Raw genomic sequence first — 19628 nt, 5'->3', positions numbered from 1 at the left:
TTTGAGTTGAAGTCGGCAGGAAGTGGAAAGGGCTTGGATATGTGGTTTGAAGGAGAGATCAGCGTCAAGGATTTCCCCGAGGCAGCGAGCTTGTGGGACTGGGGAGAGTGGGCAGCCATTTACTGTAATGGATAGGTTCGTTGGGGGGGTCACGTGAGATGGGGGAAAGATTATGAATTCTGTTTTGTCCATGTTAAGTTTCAAAAATCTAGCGGAGAAGAAGGATGAAATAGCAGTCAGACATTGAGGGATTCTGGTTAGTAGGGAGGTGATATCTAGTCCAGAGATGTAGATCTGTGTGTCATCAGCATAGAGGTGATACTGAAAGCCATGAGATTCTATGAGCTGTTCCAGGCCAAAGGTGTAAATGGAGAAGAGCAGGGGTCCTAGGACTGAACCTTGTGGGACTCCGACAGATAGTGGGCGAGGTGAGGAGGTGGTGTGTGAGTGGGAGACGCTGAATGTCCGGTCTGTTAGGTATGATGAGATCCAGGATAGGGCCAAGTCTGTGATGCCAAGGGATGAGAGGGTCTGTAATAATAGGGAATGATCCACTGTGTCAAAGGCAGCCGACAGGTCCAGGAGGAGGAGGACAGAGTAGTGTCGCTTGCTCTTGGCGGTTAAGAGGTCATTGGTGACCTTAGTAAGGGCAGTTTCAGTGGAGTGGTGTGACCGGAAGCCAGATTGTAAGCGGTCGAAGAGGGAGCAAGAAGAGAGATGGGAGGACAGTTCAAGGTAGACGTGTTGTTCCAGTAGCTTGGAGGCAAAGGGGAGAAGGGATTTAGGGCGATAGCTGGATACAGAGGATGGGTCAAGAGAGGGCTTTTTGAGGATAGGTGTGATGGAGGCATGTTTAAAACTTGAGGGGAAAACACCAGTTGTTAGTGATAGGTTGAAGAGATGGGTTAGGGTTGGGATGAAGACTGTGGTGAGGTTTGGGATGAAGTGGGATGGGATTGGGTCAAGTGCACAGGTGGTGAGATGTGATCTTGAGAGTAGAGTGGAGAGTCGATCTTCTGTAATGGTGGAGAAGTTGGTTTTGGAGGTGGAGGGCTGGGAAGTCGGGAGGAAGGGCTCTGGGGGTTGTTGACCAAAACTGTCTCTGATGTTATCAATCTTCTGCTTGAAAAATGAGGCAAAGTCTTCAGCTGAGATGAGTGGGGAGGGAGGAGGTGCTGGGGGACGGAGGAGAGAATTGAAGGTGTTGAATAACTGTTTAGGGTTGTGAGACAGGGAGGATATGAGAGATGGGAAGTAGGTTTGTTTAGCTGTGGCGAGTGTGGTCTTGAAAGTAGTGAGGGACTGTTTGAATGCGATGAAGTGCTCATTGTAGTGGGATCTTTTCCATCTGCGCTCAGCAGCCCTGGAAGCTCGCCTCAGTTCTTTGGTCAGGCTGGTGTGCCAGGGCTGTCTGTTGATTTTGCGAGCTTTGGTATGTGTAAGTGGGGCAGCAGATTCCAAAGCTACAGCTATTGTGGTGTTATATAGAGCAGCAGCATCATCCGCATTGTGTAAGGAACTTATATCTGTGAGAGGGAGGAGAGATTCAGAGAATGAGTGTAGGTCAAGAGGCACTTTTAGAGCCCTTTTTGAATATTGGTACCACATTTGCTATGCGCCAGTCCTATGGAACAGACCCCGTCGCTATAGAGTCCTTAAATATAAGAAATAATGGTTTATGTATTACATTACTTAGTTCTCTTAGTACTCGTGGGTGTATGCCATCTGGACCCAGAGATTTATCTATTGTAATCTTATTTAGCTGGTTTCGCACCTCTTCTTGGGTTAGATTGGTGACACTTAATATAGGGTTTTCTTTGTCTCTCTGCATTTCACCTAGCATTTCATTTTCCACCGTGAATACCGTGGAGAAGGTGTTTAATATATTACCTTTTAATACATGTATCAAAGTACTACTGGCAGTTATAACATGGATGAATGTGACACGCATCTCTATTCTCTTCATACAGGTAACCAGCTTTTCCAATCTCTGCTCTGAATCCACTCCTGTGTCTCCATTCAATGTCAGCAAGCAGTTAATCCTGAATGCTATCTCTGTGTTTTCAACTCTGCAAGCTTATATCTAGTAACCAGCTTTTCCAATCTCTGCTCTGAATCCACTCCTGTGTCTCCATTCAATGTCAGCAAGCAGTTAATCCTGAATGCTATCTCTGTGTTTTCAACTCTGCAAGCTTATATCTGGTAACCAGCTTTTCCAATCTCTGCTCTGAATCCACTCCTGTGTCTCCATTCAATGTCAGCAAGCAGTTAATCCTGAATGCTATCTCTGTGTTTTCAACTCTGCAAGCTTATATCTGGTATATAGTTTTTTCAACTTACTCTGCTTGTCCCCTTATGTTGTGAGGTCAAGAAACTTTTCAAAGTGCTTTATGATCCATGTAGTGCTGGACATGTGTTTATTTGACCACAACATTTTATTCGGTCCTGGTGTCTCAATTTAGTGTGATTGATCAACGAGAAGAGAGAGAGCCAACAAAAAAACTTAGCCTTAACTCCTATATATTCAGACCTAGCTAGGGGGAGCATTTATGCAGGGGTGGCATTTATGCACATGTAATCGAAGTACATGTATCAAAGTACTACTGGCAGTTATAACATGGCAGTTAGAAAGGGCAGTAGACAGGTAAGACATTTATATACATCTACTCCCTGTACATTAGGAGTGCAACAAATATATACCATATGCATTTGTGTAATTTTAATCCTGGCCACTGCATTCACACACATCCACCGCCCTGGCATTAACTCTCTACACTCCATCCATATCGGCCCCTCGCTCCTTTCCTCTCCTATGTATAGCACTCACGCTCTTTTCACGTTGTTAAATTGCACAGATCCAGTCAGTCCCTCCATTCAACATCAGAGACGCTCTCACAAATCACTTAACCATCTGCTCACTCTTTCTATCCTCCTTCTCCTAGTCGCAGGAGACATTGCTCCCAACCCTGGTCCCCCATTTTATAGAAAGTCAAGCCCCCCGACTGCTACACTTAGAAACCCCTCTAATCTTATTAATATTCCCTGCCTGCCATCTGTCTCTCTTAATTGTGCACTTTGGAATTCTCGCTCAGTGTGTAACAAACTCTCCTTCATCCATGACTTCTTCCTTTCTAATTCTCTTAACCTCCTGGCTCTTACTGAAACCTGGATCCAGCAGTCACACACTACCGCTGCTGCTGCTCTTTCATACGGGGGGCTACACTTCTCTCATACCCCAAGATCAGACAGTAGAGCTGGTGGAGGCGTTGGTCTGCTCCTATCACCAAAATGTACCTTTCAGGTTATCCCTCAAGTACCCTCACTTGTCTTCCCTTCTTTTGAGGTCCATGCTGTCAGACTCTACACCCCCTTCTCCATGCGAGTGGCGGTGGTGTATCGTCCTCCCGGCCCCTCCCATCAGTTCCTGGATCATTTTGCCACTTGGCTTCCACATTTTCTCTCCTGTGACATCCCTACCCTCATCATGGGAGATTTCAACATCCCCATTGCTCTTCCCCTCTCACCATCTGCTACTCACCTTTTATCTCTAACCTCCTCGTTTGGCCTTTCGCAGCTTACTAATTCTCCAACGCATGAAGACGGAAACTCCCTCGACTTGGTCTTCTCTCGGCTTTGTGCTGTGGATGATTTTGCAAACTCCCCTCTCCCGCTTTCTGACCACAATCTTCTTTCATTCTCTATAAAGAACTGCCAGGCTGCTCAGGTCACCCCCACTGTCCAGACTTATAGAAACATACAGGCCATTAACACCCAGAAACTTATGAAGAACTTGCAGTCTTCATTGGCCCCTATCTCCTCCCTCTCATGTCCTGATTCTGCATTGAAGCATTACAATGAAACACTTCAAAGTGCCCTGGATGAATTTGCACCCCCTATAAATAGAACACCACAACGCAGACGGCGACAACCCTGGCACACCCTGCAAACACGTTTCCTGCAGCGGTGCTCCAGGTACGCCGAACGTCTGTGGAGAAAATCCAATTTACACGAAGATTTCATCCATTTTAAGTTTATGCTTAGAACATACAACACTGCCCTTCACCTCTCCAAACAAACCTATTTCAACACCCTCATCATCTCACTGTCCAATAACCCGAAACGTCTCTTTGACACTTTTCATTCTCTACTCAATCCAAGAGTACAGGCCCCAACCACGGAGTTCCGAGCTGACGATCTGGCCAATTACTTCAAAGAAAAAATTGACCAGATTCGACAGGAAATTATCTCCCAATCCCCTCATACCATGCACTGTCCTCCCTCCACCACTGCATCTAGCTCACTCTCTGATTTTGAACCAGTCACAGAAGAAGAAGTAAGCAGGCTCCTTGCATCTTCTCGCCCAACTACTTGCACCAGTGACCCATTTCTGTCACATCTCCTCCAGTCCCTTTCCCCTGCTGTGACCCCTCACCTGACTAAAATATTTAACCTCTCTCTCTCTTTTGGTATTTTTCCCTCCTCATTTAAGCATGCCATCATACATCCACTACTTAAAAAACCATCCCTCGACCAAAACTGTGCCGCTAAATATAGACCTGTCTCTAATCTTCCCTTCATCTCTAAACTCCTGGAACGCCTGGTCCACTCCCGTCTTATCCGCTATCTCTCAGAAAACTCTGTTCTCGACCCTCTCCAATCCGGTTTCCGCTCTTTACACTCCACTGAAACTGCCCTCACTAAAGTCTCTAATGATCTGCTAACAGCTAAATCAAATGGTCATTACTCCATGCTAATTCTCTTGGATTTCTCTGCAGCATTCGACACTGTGGATCATCAGCTCCTCCTCACTATGCTCCGTTCCATTGGCCTCAAGGACACCGTTCTCTCCTGGTTCTCCTCCTATCTCTCCGACCGCTCCTTTACTGTATCTTTTGCCGGTTCCTCCTCCTCTCACCTCCCCCTTACTGTTGGGGTCCCCCAAGGATCGGTTCTAGGCCCCCACCTCTTCTCCTTGTACACTGCCCCTATTGGTCAAACAATCAGTAGATTTGGTTTCCAGTACCATCTCTATGCTGATGACACCCAATTATACGCTTCTTCTCCTGACATCACGCCAACCTTTCTAGAAAACACCAGCGATTGTCTAAATGCTGTGTCTAATATCATGTCCTCACTATATCTGAAACTGAACCTGTCAAAGACTGAACTCCTGGTGTTTCCTCCCTCTACTAATGTACCTATACCCGACATTGCTATTTCTGTGTGTGGTTCCACTATTACTCCCCAGCAACAGGCCCGCTGTCTTGGGGTCATACTTGATTCCGAGCTTTCCTTTGCCCCCCACATTCGATAGCTGGTTCGCTCTTGTCATCTGCACCTCAAAAACATTTCTAGAATTCGACCTTTTCTTACTTTTGACTCTGCAAAAACTCTTACTGTTTCTCTTATTCATTCTCGTCTCGACTATTGTAACTCTCTTCTAATCGGTCTCCCTCTTACCAAACTCTCCCCTCTCCAATCTGTCTTGAATGCTGCAGCCAGGATCATATTCCTCACCAATCGTTACACCGATGCCTCTACCTTGTGCCAGTCATTACACTGGCTACCCATCCACTCCAGAATTCAGTATAAACTTATTACCCTCACCCACAAAGCCCTCCATGGCTCAGCACCACCCTACATCTCCTCCCTTGTTTCAGTATACCACCCTACCCGCGCCCTCCGTTCTGCTGATGACCTGAGGTTGGTATCCTCAATAGTCAGAACCTCCCACTCCCGTCTCCAAGACTTTACACGTGCCGCGCCAATTCTTTGGAATGCACTTCCCAGGTCAATACGATTAGTCCCCAATCCCCACAATTTTAAGCGTGTCCTGAAAACACATTTATTCAGACTGGCCTATCGCCTCAACACATTAACCTAATCTATCCCTGTGTGGCACAGCCAAAAGTTTTACCATAACCAGATTTCCCGCATCATGTTCCCACATGCTTTATGCATCCATTAGCCCTCTGTGTCTGTACTGTCACACACTTAACATTATGGCTGGTCCATACAATCAGGGCAACTATTACCACCCATCTTTCGTGTCTACCTCTTTCCTCATAGACTGTAAGCTTGCGAGCAGGGCCCTCTTTCCTCTTGGTATTTGTTATAATCTACTGTATGATTATTGTTATGCTGTAATGTCTATTGTCTGTACAAATCCCCTCTGAAATGTAAAGTGCTGCGGAATATGTCGGCGCTATAAAAATAAAATGTATTATTATTATTACCTTTTTCCTCGTCATCTACAACCATTCTTTCCTCACAATTTTTTAATGGGCCTACACTTTCACTTTTAATTCTTTTACTATTGATATAGCTGAAGAACAGTTTGGGATTAGTTTTACTCTCCTTAGCAATGTGCTTCTCTGTTTCCTTTTTGGAAGTTTTAATTATTTTTTTAGATATTTTTCTCCTTATGGTTTTTTAGAGCTTCAGCGGTGCCATCCTGCTTTAGTAGTGTAAATGCTTTCTTTTTACTGTTAATTGCCCCTCTTACGTTTAGCCACATTGGGTTTTTCCTGTTTCTTGTCCTTTTATTCCCACAAGGTATAAACCGCTTACAGCGCCTATTTAGGATGTTCTTACACATTACCCACTTATTTTCTGTATTCTTATTTCTGAGGACATTGTGCCAGTCACCAGATTAAGGGCATCTCTAAGCTGGTCAAACTTTGCCTTCCTAAAGTTCAGTGTTTTTGTGACTCCCTGACATGTCCCCCTAGCGAAACACAAGTGACACTGTACAATATTGTGGTCGCTATTTCCTAGATGGCCAACAACCTGCAGATTTGTTATTCTGTCAGGTCTGTTAGATAATATTAGGTGTAAAAGTGCTGCTCCTCTGGTTGGATTCTGCACCAATTGTGAAAGATAATTATTCTTGGCTATTAGCAGAAACCTGTCGCCTTTATGGGTTTCGCAGGTCTCTGTTTCCCAGTTAAGTATACTTGAAAAAGACCTTATTGCGGTCGAAACGTATGTTTTTACAATGGCAGAAGAAAAAATTTTTGTAAGCACTTTTTCACTCGGATTGGATGCTGCTCCTCTTTATTATTTGCTTGAGACATCTAATGTCTGTCATCCCCTGAGGAAGTAGCTCATACTTCGAAACGCGCTGGGCATAAAATATTGATCTTCTACTATAACAGCAATCGTGTATTATGTCAAGCAGTGCCTGAAAGTCCAAAAATAAGTTCCATAGGATTTGATATATTGGCGGTCACTTGTTTGACCCTTGGACATGCAGCAGCTACCAATTCTATGTGCTTTATCTCTCCTACAGCAGGTGAGTGGATTTTTTATACTTTTTAATATTATCATCGGATAAGACCCTATTTGCGCTTTTCTGTTCCTATAGTGCAATATATATAATTGTTATGCTTCTTCCATATGGACTTTCCACTTACAATTATATATATATGTAAAGGATTTTTCTAAACTATACTTTGGGACAGATTTAGATACTTTTTATATACATACCTGATGATTTCTGTTGTGAGCTCATCTGTTCATTCATCTTTTGTGTCCGAGGATCTCCCTCTTCTGGTGAAGGAAGGTAGTGAGGCTGACTACCAAACACCTGATCAGGTGGATGGTGACTGGGTAACGGGAACTTCTGACTGGATATAAGGCAGCCGACGCCCCTTCTGAGTCGCTGGTGACTTCTCTGCTGGATTCTTGGAGACCAGTCTGATTCCTGCTTCCCAAAGATAAGTTTTTGCTCTGCTATTGAACTTATTAGTTTTGGTTTTGTTTACCTTGTTTTTTGGAGTTCAGCCATCCCCGGCCGGGGGTGTTCTGGATTCTTTTTCCTTGATCAGTGTTCTCTTTTGCTCTGCTTCCAGAATATTCTGAGTGCTGATATAGGGTTTGAAGTCTAGTGACTTCAGGGTCCTGTTTGCTTATCAGTTGTGTTGGTAATATTTTTAGCAGGGTTTTCTCGGATTGCAGACAGCAGCTTTTCTATCCTGTCCTTTTAGTTAGCTTGGGCCCCATCGTTTGCTCAACCTATCTTTCTATCTGTGTTAGTGTTTTCATCTTGCTTCACCGTCCTTATATGTTGGGGGCTGCCTATTGCTTTGGGGTCTGCTCTGGGGCAGTCAGTTTTTCCCTTTTCTCTCTTTAGGCTTATGTAGATCTCCGGCTGTGACGAGGTGTCTAGGATCACCGTAGGAACACTCCACGGCTACTGCTAGTTGTGTGATAGGATTAGGGGTCTGCAATCCGCTAGTTTCCAACCTCTCTGATTTTCTGGGCTGAGCTTGTGTTTTGTTTTTTCCTCCTCGGTGACTCAATCATAACAGAATCACCAGCCATACCGCAGATTCTAGGGTACTCAAAAGCAGGAAGGAATTGTTTAAAAAAAAAGAATGGAAAAAGGGAAAAAAAAAAAAGGTGTCAGAATTTTTTTTTTGTGTATATTTTTTCCTCTTTTTCTCTGAGGCCGTAGGAGGAATATTATTATTTTTTTTCTGATGGAGTTTAAGCAATTGTCTGATTGTGTGGAGCAGCTTGCTGCTGAGGTGCGGGGAATTTCCGCCTATCTTGCTCGTTCACACGCTGCTGAACCAAAAATCCCCACTCCTGATGTGTTTTTTGGGGATCGGTCTAAATTTTTAAATTTTAAGAATAATTGTAAATAATTTCTTGCCTTGAAGCCTAACTCATCGGGGAGCTCTGCGCAGCAGGTTAAAATTGTCATCTCCTTGCTGCGCGGCGATCCCCAGGATTGGGCATTTTCTTTAGTACCAGATGATCCTATTCTAACTAATGTGGATGCATTTTTTCAGGCCTTGGGGTTGTTGTATGATGAACCTAATGCGATTGATCAAGCTGAAAAGACCCTGTTGGCATTGAGCCAGGGTCAACATTCTGCAGAACTGTACTGTCAAAAATTCCGAAAGTGGGCGGTCCTCACCACTTGGAATGATGGTGCCTTGGCAGCTCTCTTTCGGAAGGGTTTGTCAGAAACCGTAATAGATACTATGGTGGGATTTCCTGTTCCCTCTGGTTTTGACGATTCTATGTCATTAGCCATTCAGGTTGATCGGCGTTTACGTGAACGTAAAATTATATGGGAAATGCTGCCTCCTGTTGAACAAATGTCTGAACCTATGCAATGTGATAGAGTTTTGTCTAGGGCGCAACGTCAGGAGTTCAGAAGGCGTAATAAGCTGTGTTTTTTCTGTGGAGATACATCTCATATTATTTCTGTCTGCCCTAAACGAGAGAAACGTTTTGCACACACATTTGCTGTAGGTGGTGTACAACCTAAGTTTCTTCTGGCAATTACTCTGATCTGCTCCCTGTCCACATTTTCTGCTAAAGCCTTTGTGGATTCAGGAGCAGCCTTGAATCTAATGGATTTAGATTTTGCTAAACGTTGTGGTTTCCCTATGACACCCCTGCGGACGCCTATTCCTTTGAGGAGTATTGATGCTCCTCCTTTGGCGAAGAATAAACCTCAGTTTTGGACCCAGGTGGTAATGCGGGTCGCCCCAGACCATAAAGAAAATTGCAGATTTTTGGTGTTGCATAATTTGCATGATACCATCGTGCTGGGGTTCCCCTGGTTGCAAATCCATAATCCAGTTTTGGATTGGAAATCTGTGTCTGTGGTGAGTTGGGGTTGTTGGTGTGCTCTTAGTGACACTCCTGTTTTCTCCACCTCTCCCCAGTCGCATGAGGTTCGTGACTTTTTGGCTGATTTTTATGATGTGTTTAGTGAGAGTAAGTTTGCATCTTTGCCTCCTCATAGGAGTTATGACTGTGCAATTGAGCTGAGTCCGGGGTGTAAATTTCCCAAAGGTCGACTTTTTAATTTATCTGTACCCAAACATGAGGCTATGCGTTCTTATATTAAGGAGTCGTTAGAGAAGGGTCATATTAGACCATCCTCTTCACCCTCGGGTGCTGGATTTTTTTTTGTGGCCAAGAAGGATGGTTCATTAAGGCCCTGTATTGACTATCGCTCCCTTAACAAAATTACTGTTAAATATCAGTATCCGTTACCCCTGATTTCTGACCTATTTTCTAGAGTTTAAGGTGCTTGCTGGTTTACCAAGCTTGACCTCATGGGGGCGTATAATCTTATTCGCATTAAGCATGGGGATGAATGGAAGACAGCGTTTAATACTCCAGAGGGACATTTTGAGTACCTGGTGATGCCTTTTGGGCTCACTAATGCCCCTTCTGTCTTCCACTGCTTCATGAATGATATTTTCCGGGACTTTTTGGATAAGTTTCTGATCATCTATTTGGATGATATTTTGATCTTTTCCAGGGATTGGGACTCTCATGTGGAACATGTTCGGACTGTGTTACAGATTTTGAGGGAAAACTCCCTGTATGTTAAGGGATCGAAATGTCATTTTGGCGTACAGAGGATTTCATTTTTGGGATTTATTTTGTCTCCGTCAACTATTGAAATGGACCCGGTCAATGTACAGGCCATTTATGATTGGGTGCAGCCCACTTCTTTGAAGGCTCTCCAGAAGTTTTTGGGTTTTGCTAATTTTTATCGTAAGTTTATAGCCAATTTTTCTGTTATTGCCAAAGCATTGACTGATTTGACTAAGAAGGGCGCTGATTTGCTGAATTGGTCTCCAGAGGCTGTTTCTTCTTTTCAGGAGCTGAAGCAGAGGTTCACTTCTTCTCCGGTTTTGCGACAACCCGATGTCTCACTTCCATTTCAGGTGGAGGTGGATGCTTCAGAGACTGGTGCAGGAGCTGTTTTGTCCCAAAAAGATCCTGTAACATCTAAAATGAACCCCTGTGCCTTCTTTTCCCGAACGTTCTCTCCTTCGGAACGCAACTATGATGTGGGGAATCGAGAACTGTTGGCCATGAAGTGGGCATTTGAGGAGTGGAGACATTGGTTGGAGGGAGCTAGACATCAAGTTGTGGTCCTCACTGACCACAAGAATTTGATCTACCTTGAGTCGGCTCAACGCTTGAATCCGAGACAGGCCAGGTGGGCCTTGTTTTTCACACTTTTTGATTTTGTGGTCTCCTTTCTCCCGGGCACTAAGAACGTTAAGGCTGATGCCCTCTCTAGGAGTTTTTTGGCCAATTCTCCTAATGTGACCAAGCCTGCTGCCATCTTAGGTGAGGGGGTGGTTCTTTCTGCCATCTCGCCTGATTTGAGACGTGCTCTGGAGAAGTTTCAGGAGGATAAGCCTGAGCGTTGTCCCAGTGGTAGGTTGTATGTTCCTGACCAGTGGAGGAGGAAAGTGATGTCTGAGGTTCATTGCTCCGCGTTGGCTGGTCATCCAGGTATTTTTGGTACTAGAGATTTGGTGAGTCAGTCTTTTTGGTGGCCTGCCTTGTCTCGTGATGTCAGAAATGTTGTGCAGTCCTGTGGGACTTGCTCCCGATCTAAGCCTTGTTCTCGTTCTAGTGGGTTGTTGATGCCTTTGCCGGTGCCCAGGAGGCCATGGACCCATATTTCAATGGATTTAATTTCTGATCTGCCTGTCTCAGAGAGGATGACTGTTATCTGGGTGATTTGTGAAAGATTCTCTAAGATGGTCCATCTTGTACCACTCCCTAAGTTGCCATCTTCCTCAGCGTTAGTGCCCTTGTTTTTGCAACAGGTGGTTCGCTTGCACGGGATTCCTGAGAACATTGTATCGGACAGAGGAGTTCAGTTTGTCTCTAGATTCTGGAGGACCTTTTGTTCCAAGTTGGGAATTCAGTTGTCCTTCTCCTCTGCATTTCACCCTCAGACCAATGGGCAGACGGAGAGAACAAACCAGACTTTGGAGGCTTATTTGAGATATTTTATATCTGCTGATCAGGATGATTGGGTCTTATTTTTACCCTTGGCCGAATTTGCTTTAAATAATAGCGCTAGTTCTGCCACTTTGATGTCACCCTTTTTCTGTAACTTTGGGTTTCATCCTCGATTTTCTTCAGGGCAGGTGGAGTCTTCTGCCTGTCCAGGGGTTGACACTGTGTTGGAAAGAATGCAGCAGATTTGGGACCAAGTGGTGGATAAGTTGTCTTTTTCCCAGGAAAAGACCCAGTGGTTTTCTAACCGGCATAGGACCATTGGTCCCCAGTTTAAGGTGGGTGATATGGTCTGGTTGTCATCAAAGAATATCTCTATGAAAGTGGCTTCTCCAAAGTTTAAACCTAGATTTATTGGACCTTACAAGATTTTGGAGATTATTAATCCGGTCTCTTTTCGGTTGGCTCTTCCTGTCACATTTAAGATTCATAATGTGTTTCATAAGTTCTTCTTGAAGAGGTTTGTTGAACCAGTGGTTCCTATGGTGGCACCTCCTGACCCTGTGTTGGTTGAAGGTAACATGGAATATGAGGTAGAGAAGATACTGGATTCCCGCCTGGCTAGACGGAGACTCCAGTATTTGGTTAAGTGGAAGGGTTATGGTCAGGAGGATAATTCCTGGGTCTCTGCCTCGGATATTCATGCCGAAAGATTGGTGCATGCTTTTCATCGAGCTCATCCTGATCGGCCTGGTGGCTTGGATGAGGGTTCGGTGACCCCTCCTCAAGGGGGAGGTACTGTTGTGAGCTCATCTGTTCATTCATCTTTTGTGTCCGAGGATCTCCCTCTTCTGGTGAAGGAAGGTAGTGAGGCTGATTACCAAACACCTATTCAGGTGGATGGTGACTGGGTAACGGGAACTTCTGACTGGATATAAGGCAGCCGACGCCCTTCTGAGTCGCTGGTGACTTCTCTGCTGGATTCTTGGAGACCAGTCTGATTCCTGCTTGCCAAAGATAAGTTTTTGCTCTGCTATTGAACTTATCAGTTTTGGTTTTGTATATTTCCAACATTTTGAACATGAAAAAAGCTCCCCGTATGACTTCCCTGATGTTTATTAAGAGTTGATTTCAGTAGAAAACATTTCCCACATTAAGAACATGAAAAAGGTTTCTCCCCTGTGTGAGTTCTATGGTGATGATTAACCAAATCTGATTTCTTTGTAAAACATTTCCCACATTCTGAACAGGAAAAAGGCTTCTCACCTGTGTGAGTTCTCTGGTGCCTAACCAAATCTGATTTCTGGATAAAACATTTCCCACATTCTGAACAGGAAAATGGCTTCTCACCTGTGTGAGTTCTCTGGTGTCTAACCAAATCTGATTTCCGGATAAAACATGTCCAACATTCTGAACAGGAAAAAGGCTTCTCCCCTGTGTGAGTCCTCTGGTGAGTAACAAGCAGTGATTTACGTGCAAAACATTTCCCACATTCTGAACATAAAAAAGGCTTCCCCCCTGTGTGAGTTCTTTGGTGCCTATCCCAATCTGATTTCTGGATAAAACATTTCCAACATTCTGAACATGAAAAAGGCTTCTCCCCTGTGTGAATTTTTAGATGTATATCAAGATTACATTTTTTTATAAAACATTTCCCACATTCTGAACATGAAAAAGGCGTCTCCCCTGTGTGAGTTCTATGGTGGTTAACAAAATGTAATTTCCGTGTAAAACATTTCCCACATTCTGAACAGGAAAAAGGCTTCTCTGCTGTGTGAGTTCTTTGGTGCCTAACCAAATATGATTTCTGGCTAAAACATTTCCCACATTCTGAACATGAATATGGCTTCTCTGCTGTGTGAGTTCTCTCATGTGTAACAAGATGTGAATTCTGAGTAAAACATTTCCCACATTCTGAACAGGAAAATCTATTCTCTCTTATGTGAATTTTTTCACGATTAAGAAAAGTCTTTTCAAGAAAACTATTTCCATATTCTGAATATGAAAATGGCTGCTTTCCTTTAGAATCAATTAATTTTTTACTGCTTCTATTGTGATTTTGATTTTCCTTTGCAGTTGGTAATGAACCAAAAGATGGGACCTGTTTCATAGGATCAGATGACAGATCTTTGCTGTGAAGGGATGATGGTATATCTGGAGTAATAGCAATCACTTCAGTTGTATCCTGTGAGATCTCAAGATCATCAGATTTAAAAATTGAAGAGGTCAGCTGTCCCTCTGATCTCCTGGTACAGTCATCTGCTAAAAATAAAACCAATTAATAATTTTGAATAAAATATCCTAAAATTTTATACTTTTGAACATTTCTACTCAAGCTGTCCATAGAAAATACAAGCTTTTTAAAAATATTGAATTATTCTCCAAGACAATGACAGTTCACAGTCTAATCGAAAGCCTCATAGCATGAACCAGTGCATCATGGTGCTCAATGGTTTGTTCATTCTGCTTCCCACACATGGAATAAAAAGCCAACAATGTTATATAGGTGAAAATTATACCAATAAAACTTCTACTCATCTCACGGAAACACAAGACACCACTAAGGTCCATCACCTGTCAGAGGAAAACCAAAAGGTTTCCACAATATTTGTGGCTCAAAAGCTCTTGAAAAGCAACATGGCTTCCATAAACCAATCCAGCAATATCCGTTCTCCCAAAGTCAAATATCCACTCTCTTCTGAGCCTTGTAGTGCGCCCAAACCATATTTAGCATCCATATATTTGGCATTACTATAGTGAGAAGAACCCACTTAATTTACGGTGTGTGTTTCCTAGAGCACAATCTGGGCATTATGTGTTGGATAATAAAATGGCAAATGTGCAATTTTCATGTTGCAACATCCAGTGCAAGCTAATTTCCGTAAAGTGTCAATACTCCCATAGAATAATTCACTGAGGGTTATAATTTCCATAATGGAGTCACTTTATGGGGATTTCTACTGCTTTAGTTTCCTGTAATTTTGTTATATTAGGGCATCTGCAGATGGTGTGTCCCCTCTCCACTGGAATCTGCTCCTGCGATGTTTGATTCCATCACCAAGCAGCGCCTTATCTATTGTGCAGGCGTTGCTGGTAATAGAAGAGACGTTGAAACCAGAAGCTCTGGGTGGTGCTGGCTCTGTCCAGCCACTAAGACTAGGGTGCCTGAAACCAGTAGTTTCATCCAGCCTGGCAGTATGGGTTTGTGTGCTGTCCAGCAATCTGGTAGCAATCTACTACCCGCTTAAGCCAATTAGAAAGCACCAAACCCTCCTAAAGCTTGAAGCCTATTCCTGGAATCTGCCAGATACCGCCTTGTTCTCCTCTGGTTCAGTCCTCTGTGCTCAGCTGGTGTATTTGTTTCCTGGTGTAATCTCAGCCCGCTTACTGACTACACTTGTGTCTTCTGATTTTGTACTTTCTCTGCCCTCCTGGTTATGACCAACTACCTGACTATTCTTCTTGCCATCTCACTCCACAGAGTAGCAGGTAATACCATGGCCCAAGCCTAGGGATCTCTGTGTAATTCCAGATCCATGTAGAGGGGTTAAAGGATGATGAGCAAGGCAATCACTGGGATCTGGAAAATAGAGTAGATAGAGCCAAGCCTTCTCGTGGTGGCCATCTTTTCATCTGCCGGGTGATCACTAACAGTGCTCCCAATACATCGTGTCTGCAAACTATTCCATCAAGATCTGTGTACGAATAGCTAAATGGCGCTCCTTCCTTTCTTACCCCTACCATGTGCACAGAGAGTAGTGTACAACCATATATAGGGGATTGTTGGATTCAAGAGACATTGGGAAATAATTTGTAAGGTGCATTTGTTTCCTATTATCCTGGTGAAAACTCTCTGGGTAATTAGAGTATGGGGCTCGGTGGCTCTTGGCAATCTAAACTATCGTAAGGACCAATATTTTCCATCAGATGAGTTTCAAGAAGAAAGATTAGACATTCATAGAGAACTTTTTATAATAGTGCAGAGCTGAGGTATTTTAAATTTAGGCATTCAGGCATCTGGCAGAGGTAATGGAGACCTTATTTTAAAGGCTACCAGGTAGTTGCAGATCACATAAGTGAGGCAGGCCGATCCCACCATCATCAGACTACCATACAAAATGAACCTGAACAAAAAGAAATAGAATAAAAAAACATGTTACCGTATTTTTTGGATTATAAGACGCTCCCCAAATTTTGAGGAGAAAAATAGGAATTTCTTTTTAATAAAATGGTGGTGTTTCTTATAATCCATGCGTCTTATTTCTGTGGTGAAGCAGGGTCCCAGGGTCGCTGCTGGAGGAGGCAGGAGTGGGGTGATGCTGCAGGCCGCAGGGTGGGATGAGGGGGGGTCCGATGTGCAGTGCACCGCTGTGATTGTTTGGTGCTGCTGGGGTGCCTGGCGCTGCTGCCCGGGGAGTCCGCTGCTGCAGGGGGACTCTGCCGACATTTCGTGAAAGGCCAGAGCCCCCCGCATGTCCATGGTTTCCTCCTGTGCGGTGGACTCTGTGAACATGGCTGCCGAGGGGCGGCACATGCGCAGATGGAGATCTCGGTATCAAGATCTCAGGAGATGAGATTTCAGCCCTGAAATTAGATCTCAGGGATCTAGGAAGCCAACAGCATCATTACCCTCCACTTTCTCTTACAGGCCCAGCATAATAGCTTTCTTCAAGTGATTTTCTAACTTGTCAGCACATTTTATGTACGCTGTCATTTGGCTTTATAGTTACAGATCTGGGCAGGTAACGATCAGCATCTCCTAATCCTAGGGGGTAGTTGGATCCTCCAGGTCGTAAGTTCTATAGAAAAGGGCTTTCAATGCCCAAAGTCATTTGAACAGTTTTGGGTGGAGGAGAATGTTGTGGTCTAGAGGCAAAATGGTGATCATGGTAATATGGCCGGACTACACCACCGATAAAGCAGCCACAGCCGGTGACTGAGAGGAATCTGTGACTTCTCTGCATTCAGTGGTTACTACTCACCTGGGTAGTCATATGTGGGAATCTCCTCTTTACACCACTCATCATCTCTCACATATGTCTCTGTAGTATTAATATGGGTCAGATCTTCACCCTGAAACAAATATTGTAAAAGTCACAGACAGATGGAGAAGTCCCATCTATGATCAGCTCTAATCCTGCCATATCCACTGTTCTCATTATAAAAGTTGTTGGAATAGGTTTAGTGCAACAACTCCATTCATGTACATGACTGTTTAGTTGCTAGATTTGTATGCTGTTTATAAAGTTTAAAAAAAAACTCCCAGAGGCTCACACAGGGAGAGCATGTGACTGTATTTCCTGTTTTCCTGCTGTGTCTGAGTATGAGAGAAGCAGCCTGCTGTAGATGCTGCACAGATAGAGACACTCAAATGATTTATTCCTGATCTATTAAGTTTATCATATATTGTTCCTGATTGTTCCTGAAAAAACAAGTTCTGTGATGTATTAAGAGAAGTATAGAGTCTACATCACGTCAAATAATTATTCTCCTCTACTCCTTCTTGGTCAGATCTCTTCTGGAACACTGTGTCCAGTTCTGGGCATCACATTTAAAAAAAAGCATTGACAAGCGAGAGCAAGTTCAGAGAAGAGCTACCAGGAATGGTGAGATAAAACAAGACTGAGCACAAGACCTTCACAGCCATCATAGGGGAGATCTCCTGACACCTTCTCTCCATCTACCTGATGATCCTGAGGAACATTGGGATCTTCTTGGTTACAGTCCTGTGGAAGAAGAGGACGGGGACATCTCTCTGGTGTTGTCCTCTTACTGGGTAGATCTGGAGGAAACACATTCAGGGACTGAATTCATTCTCTGCATACAGATAATTATAGGCCGTGTGTATTTAGTCCTGTCTATTACCTGGAGATGTGAGGGGCTGGGGAACCTCCATTATGATGTTCTTGTACAGATCTCTGTGTCCTTCTAAATACTCCCACTCCTCCATGGAGAAATAGACGGCGACATCCTGAACCTTATAGGAACCTGACACACACAATGATACCGTCATCCCCCCGATCCCTTCATAGTGTTACTGTATAATGTCCCAGCATTCCCAGCAGTGTCACCTCTCCAGTCAGCAGCTCAATCATCTTGTAGATGAGTTCTAGAATCTTCTGGTCATTGATGTCCTCATGGATCAGGGATTGAGGTGGAGGCCCCGTGATTGGGCTCAGGGGTCTTCCCCATCCCTCAGACACAGGGTCCTGACAGCAATCACTAGAGGTCTTCTTCACCACTGTGTAATCCTGGTTATGGAGAGACACATTAATAAATCTCACTACAGACATTTCCAGAGTCCTCACCTCTCCAGTTCTGTCCATCTGTTATTCCCATAGATAACAATGATGTAATGTGACGTCAAAATATTCTTTAACTACATAAATAGTAAGAAGCTAAAAAATGACAGTGTGGGTCCCCTTAAAAATAGTCTGGGTGAAATGGTGGATGAGGAGGCGGAAAAAGCCAATATGCTAAATGACTTTATTTCAACAGTATTTACACAAGAAAATCCCATGACGATTAACATGATCAGGGATAAAAATTCTCCATTAAATGTCACCTGCTTAACCCAGCAAGAAGTACGGCGGCGTCTAAAAATCACTAAAATTGATAAATCCCCGTGCCCGGATGGGATACACCCCCGAGTACTGCAGGAATTAAGCACAGTCATAGATAGACCATTATTTTTCTTCTTTAAAGATTCCATAATAACAGGGTCTGTACCACAGGACTGGCGTATAGCAAATGTGGTGCCAATATTCAAAAAGGGGACAAAAACTGAACTTGGAAATTATAGGCCAGTAAGTTTAACCTCAACTGTGGGTAAAAACCTGGAGGGTTTTCTAAGAGATACTATACTGGAGTATCTGAAGAATAACCTCATGACCCAATATCAACATGGGTTTACGAGGGACCGTTCCTGTCAGACTAATCTGATAAGCTATTATGAAGAGGTAAGTTCCGGATGGACCAAGGGAAAGCAGTGGACATGGTGTACATGGACTTTTCAAAAGCTTTTGATACGGTGCCACACAAAAGGTTGATTGTTATGATTGAGTCACCGTAGGAGGCAGACACAAAAATAGAAGCTACGTCCAGAAAACCAGAGAAGTTGGCAACTATCAGATTGCAGACCCCTGAACCTATCAACACAACTAGCAGTAGCCATGGGGGGTTCCTACGGTGCCCTAGACCCCTCGATCACAGCCAGAGAGCTAAATAGCCTAAAGACAGAAAAGGAAATCTAAACTGCCCCAGAGCAGACCCCAAAGTAAAAGGCAACCCCCAACATATAATGACGGTGAAGCAAGATGAAAAAACACTCACACAGATAGAAAGATAGGCTGAGCAAACGATGGGGCCCAAGCTAACTAAACAGAACAGGAAAGGAAGGTTGCTGTCTGCAATCTGCCAAAACCCTATCAAAGACATAAGCCAACAAGCTGATATGGAAAAAGACCCTGAAGCAGCTAGGCTTCAAAAACTAAATCAGCACTCAGGTATTTTCAGAAGACAGAGCTAAAGGAATTCAGCTCACCCCAGCAGGGAATGGCAGAAATCCAGAAAAACAAAGCAAAACAAAGTCAAAGCACAAATGCAAAAAGCCGAGCAGAAAACTTAGCTTTAGAAGAGCAGGGATTCAGACTGGTCTCCAAGGATCCCACAGAGAAATCACCCGCAGAGCAGAAGGGCGTTGGCAGCCTTATATCCAGTCAGTAACTCCACTCATCCAGTCATCATCATTAGGCTCAGGTGTTTGATAATCAGGCTCACTACCTTTCTTTACCAGAATAGGGAGTTCCTCGGGCCTCAGTAGTGAAGGGGAAAATGAACTCACAACAGTACCTCCCCCTTGAGGAGGGGTCACCGAACCCTCAACCACG

At 43.9% G+C, this 19628-nt stretch overlaps 1 protein-coding gene across 1 annotated transcript; it reads right to left on the bottom strand.

Moving 5' to 3' along the window:
* Positions 1-12839: 12839 nt before the first annotated feature.
* On the bottom strand, positions 12840-19352 carry LOC141101499 (uncharacterized). Its single transcript, XM_073590627.1, has 5 exons — positions 17811-19352; positions 17605-17727; positions 17424-17521; positions 16722-16812; positions 12840-13998 (listed from the first exon to the last, which is right to left on the bottom strand). Exons 2-5 carry the CDS (start codon positions 17687-17689, stop codon positions 12893-12895), a joined length of 1380 nt encoding a protein of 459 aa, XP_073446728.1. The 5' UTR covers positions 17690-17727; positions 17811-19352; the 3' UTR covers positions 12840-12892.
* Positions 19353-19628: the final 276 nt, after the last annotated feature.

The sequence above is a fragment of the Dendrobates tinctorius genome, unplaced genomic scaffold, assembly GCF_039654945.1.
Source record: "Dendrobates tinctorius isolate UK_male_01 unplaced genomic scaffold, ASM3965494v1 ptg000119l, whole genome shotgun sequence".
NCBI classification, from domain to species: Eukaryota; Metazoa; Chordata; class Amphibia; order Anura; family Dendrobatidae; genus Dendrobates; species Dendrobates tinctorius.
Note: the sequence above shows the minus strand (reverse complement) of the source record. Positions and strands in the feature narration are given on the sequence as shown.

Bases quoted from the DNA above. Each gene is read 5' to 3' on its own strand.
- LOC141101499 (XM_073590627.1), bottom strand. From the start codon at position 17,689: ATGGAGGAGTGGGAGTATTTAGAAGGACACAGAGATCTGTACAAGAAC. The intron at 17,522-17,604 runs GTAATAGACAGG...TGTTTCCTCCAG, and splicing joins CCAGCCCCTCACATCTCCAG to ATCTACCCAGTAAGAGGACA. The intron at 16,813-17,423 runs GTAGATGGAGAG...TATTTGTTTCAG, and splicing joins ATGTTCCTCAGGATCATCAG to GGTGAAGATCTGACCCATAT.